The sequence below is a fragment of the Galeopterus variegatus genome, unplaced genomic scaffold (genome assembly GCF_000696425.1).
Source record: "Galeopterus variegatus unplaced genomic scaffold, G_variegatus-3.0.2 Scaffold109, whole genome shotgun sequence".
Classification (NCBI taxonomy): Eukaryota; Metazoa; Chordata; class Mammalia; order Dermoptera; family Cynocephalidae; genus Galeopterus; species Galeopterus variegatus.
Window position 1 is genome coordinate 90,015 of NW_007726220.1, and position 4,499 is coordinate 94,513.

The following is a 4,499-nucleotide window of genomic DNA, read 5'->3' on the forward strand; positions in this document are numbered from 1 at the left end:
CTCCTACCCTAAAGAATCCAGTAGGGATATTCTCCCCAAACCTTAACTTTTCCTCTACTTCATTGGGTACCCACTTGCTCATAGCTTCCCGTCTTTGCTAACACACAGGGATGTGCCCACGGGCACCCCCTGCTGGACAATGTGAGTGATGACACCACTAGCACCGGCCGGCGCTGATTTGTGGGATCCCATCCGAAAAATGTTGGTTATCACGTATGTGGTCTAGACTCACCAAAATCTACCCATTCCCCATCTGACCTTCAAAAAATAAAGAGGCTTAACCAGGAATCCAGAAAGGATGGTTGTCCAGGAAAGGGCTTTGCACTGGATGTTGACAGACTGAAATCAAAGCCTAACCCCGTCATTAAATCAAAATAACCTTGGGCAAACCCTGCCCGTTAGGAGCCTCAGTTTCCCTATTTTTAACCTAAAGGAGATGGTCTTATAGATAATCTAGAGTAGAGAGGACTTTGGTGGCCATCTCATCCTGTATCGCCTTCCAAATGAACCACCCAAGGTCACTCAGCCCTAGACGCTGCCCAGGAGTGACTTCTAGCTGGAAGGTCCTTGGTTCTAGAATCAGGATGGGGGGCACGGGGGTCATTGAGGGTGCTGAGGGGAGCAGCAGTGCCCAGGAGACAGATACCTTGAGGTTGGAGAGCTGCCCGAAGCTCTTGCCACACTCGTTGCACTCATACAGGGTTTTGCCGTTCTCTCTCTTCAGCGGGTACGGCAGGGCTGCTGTGCCTGCCCGGGAACCCAGCAGGGCCCGCTTTGCTGGAGCTGCCACGCCAGCACGCTCCAACCCTGGGGAGTTGGTTGGGGCAGCTCCAGGGCTTGGATTCCAGGCCTGGGAGTGTAGAGCTTGGCCAGAGGCTTGGAAGGACCCTGGATAAGGAAGCAGGGTCTCCCCGCAGGTGCTGTGGTGCCCAGGCTCATTGACCATCCGCAGCAAGCTGGGCACAGTCACAGTGGGATAGGAGGTATTTGGGGGCAGCATGAAGAGGTGGGGACATTGGACAGAAGGAAGGGCCCCATAGGTGAATAGGTACGGTGAAGGCAGGAGAAGTGGATACCCAGCATAGAAGGGGTGGAGATGGAATGGGAGCTCCTTGGAAATGGGGGCAGGAGGGGGACAGGGGCCGAAAGCCAAAGGGCTAGGGCTCTTTCTATTCTTCCAGGGGGTTGGGGAAGAGCTGTTGTGAGGAGAGGAGGATGGGCAGGATGCCCCCTCGCCAGCTCTTTCCAGCGGGTTTCCCATCTTGTCCCTGCTAGGTGAGTACTTGGCTGTGAGTTTCTCTTCATCGGTGGAGCTGACATGCAGCCCTAGTGACTGGTGCTCTGAGCAAGAAAGAAAAGAAGGTGAGGACCCCGCAGCCCGGGGTAAAGTCCTGTTCCCCATCAAACCTGCCCAGCTGTGGTTGGGAAAGAACACCAGCCTGCAAGCCCATTGGATGACTTGGGCAAGGCACTTCGCCTCTCTGAACTTCAGTTTCCGGATCTGCAAGTGCACTTGCTATTAGAAGCTGCTAGCATTTCTGTAGTGCTTAACAATTTCAGGCCAGAGGGCAAACAGGTCAAGAAGCTTATTATACATCTAGGTGGAGAAGTCAAGTGGGCAGTTGGATAAACTGGCTTGGAGTTTAAAGGAGAGGTTTGAGCCGAAGACATGAATTTGGGTGCCTTGGGCCCAGATCAGATCACATAAGGGTGACACTAGATTCTAAATGGAGCCTCTGGACACCTACGACTACATTTACATTAATAAAAATAAATATAATTTAAAAAATTCAGCTTCTCAGTCACAATAGCCACATTTCAAGTGCTCAGTTGGTATGGTATTGGACAGCACAGACACAGAACATTCCCATTATTGCAGGAATTTCTAAAAAAATTCAGCTTCTCAGTCACAATAGCCACATTTCAAGTGTTCAGTTGGTATGGTATTGGACAGCACAGACACAGAACATTCCCATTATTGCAGGAATTTCTATCCAACAGTGCTAGTCTAGATAAAAAGAACCAGAGAGAAGAGAGAAAGAAGAGGAGAGGGGAGGGGAGGGTTCTGGACTGAGTTCTGAGGCACAAAAACATTTAGCAGGTAAGTAGAAGAAGAGCTAGCAAAGGAAACTGAGATACAGCAGCCAGTGAGATAGGATTAAAGCTAGCAGTGATAGGAAGTAAAATACTAAAAAGAAAAAAATATATTAAAGAGTAGATTATCTGCTTGGATCCTCATTCATTCAGTCAATCCACCTTACTGGGCAGTTTCTTCTGTGCTCCGTGCTGGGTCCCAGAAATGAAGGACAAAGCACAATAGTCCCTGCCCTTCAAGAGGTCACACTCATATGGTCAAATAGTGTATTAGAATACAACAAACCTAGAAGGTAAGTATAGATGAGGTCCCACTCTTCTAATCAGGCCTCAGTGATGTGCCCAGGGTCATAGAACTAGAAAGGGCAGAACCAGGACTCCACCCCAATTTCCTGACTCTCAGACCAGTTCTCTCATCTTATAATAAAGACTCCCTTTAGCTCAAACATTCCAGGCAGACAAAATGCTGTCCCCTACCCCTGTGACTTCGGCCATACCAGCTCTTGTACCAGCTCATGCCTGAGAAAGCCCCTGCCAACCTCCCCTGGCTCATGTGTCACCATGGTGAAAGTCCCCTACACCCTCAGGCCAGAGCTCCAGGCCAAAATGTGGGAATGAAGTGTGCCTGAGGCTCTGTCCTCACCAATGACACTGAGTCCCCTCCCCCTCCCATCCCCAAACCAACAAGTGCCCCCACCTCCAGCCTTCACCAAGGTGCAGGTGCGGCCCCATGCCCTGGGCTTACTCATGCTCCAGGTGTCCTCTCTGAGGCCCTGTGGGGCTGTGCCCAGGGGTGCCGGCTGCAGGGTGTACAGGTACAGGTCCAGGCCCTGCGGGCAGGCCAGCAGGGCTGACCTGGCTGGTGCCAATGGCAAAGGGCACAGCCAGCTAGCACAGGATGGGCCATGAGTGTCCACTGTGTCTGGAAGTGGCCTGCAGGCTGAGAAGACCTGGAGAGCAGGGGGCAAGGGGCTTGGGGGCTGGTGGCTGGGACTTGTAGGTCCCACCCCTAGTTTGGTTTCCAAAGGAAAGAAGTTAAGACCCTCCCATACACACCCTATATCTGTCACTCAAGTGGCTTCCCCTTTCCTCATCCAAAAATTTCTTTCCCCAAGGACTTTCTAACCCACCACAGGACTCCCCTCCCCCTGCCCCCTAGAACCCCATCTATCCCTGCTCTCCCTCCCCACCTGCATCCCCTCCCCTGACCACCTTGGTCTCCAGCATATCTCAGACCATCCACTGTATTTTGAATGGAATCAAGGTGAACCTGGGGAAAATCCTCATTGTAGATTAAAAACCACGAGATGGCCCTGAGCTCCCTCCCACTGACGCCAAGGCCATGGTCATACCAGCCAGACCTTCTGCATGGCCCTTTCCCTTCTTATTCTCCACAGGAGAGTCTGGGCCCCTGGGGCATGGGGAGAGAGTCTCTGGCACCTCAAGGGCACACCCTCATGATGTGCCTGGGGAGGGGGTGCTCAGGACCAGGGAGGATGGGGATCTAGGCCCCATCAGATATTCCCCACTCCTCCTAACATCACCTCCCGCTGTAAGCAGACTGCCCCCAAAGATAGAGCTAGGACCCCACCTTACCTGGTCATTTTGGCAGAGCTGGAAGTCCAGGCGGGGGGACAGGGAGCCCCCTCTGCCCCCCAGGGCCTTGGTCTTGTGGCAACAGCCCAGTTGTGTAGCTGGTTCTCCCTTCATGCCCGTACTATCTGCTGAGAAGACAGGTGAGTCACAGGTGAGCTGTGCAGGTCCTCCAAATAAGAGCCTGGGTTCTAGGACTGACTCTCCTGCCAACATGCTGTGTGACTATGAGCCAGTCACTTCCCCTCCTAGTCTCAGTTTTCCTATCTGCAGAATGGGAGAGGTTGGGCTGGCCAATGCATAAGGATCTCATAGTGCTAACATTTAGAAGCCAGTTTGGGGGCCAGCCTGTGGCTCACTTGGGAGAGCGTGGTGCTGACAACACCAAGTCAAGGGTTAAGATCCCCTTACCAGTCATCTTTAAAAAAAAAAAGATGCCAGTGATGCTTTCCTGGTAGGTGCAGAAAGGGGGTTGAATGGAGACTCACCAATCAGAGGTGAGGAGCAGATGCAGCCTGAGAGAAGACAGGGAGGACCTCAAGGAAGTGACTCCCAAGGGAGTTCAGAGAGCTGAGGGAACATTCCAGATTCTCAGGGCCATAGAGAATTGAGAAGCTGCCCCCTTCTGTGCTGATGGGTCCACAATGCTACCAACCAGAGGCTCCCCTACCAAGGGGAGCCCCCTGCATTCTAGCTCATCCAGACAGCTTTTCTGGGCAGCTAAGGACACTTCCACATCCTGTCACCCACACTGCCCCAGGCACAGCGCCCTCACCAGGGATAAGCCTGAGAGAGTGAGAGAAGAGCCTGCG

General features: G+C 52.6%; 1 protein-coding gene across 1 annotated transcript in view; it reads right to left on the reverse strand.

Moving 5' to 3' along the window:
- The window catches only part of ZNF683 (zinc finger protein 683), a 6,457-nt gene extending 2,653 nt beyond the window's left edge, over positions 1 to 3,804 (reverse strand). The window contains exons 1-3 of the mRNA XM_008586158.1: positions 3,691 to 3,804; positions 2,840 to 3,044; positions 647 to 1,341 (exon numbers count right to left, since the gene is read on the reverse strand). Of these exons, the coding sequence (XP_008584380.1) occupies positions 647 to 1,341; positions 2,840 to 3,044; positions 3,691 to 3,804 (1,014 nt within the window). The remainder of the gene's footprint in view (positions 1 to 646; positions 1,342 to 2,839; positions 3,045 to 3,690) is intronic.
- Between the last annotated feature and the right edge of the window lie 695 nt (positions 3,805 to 4,499).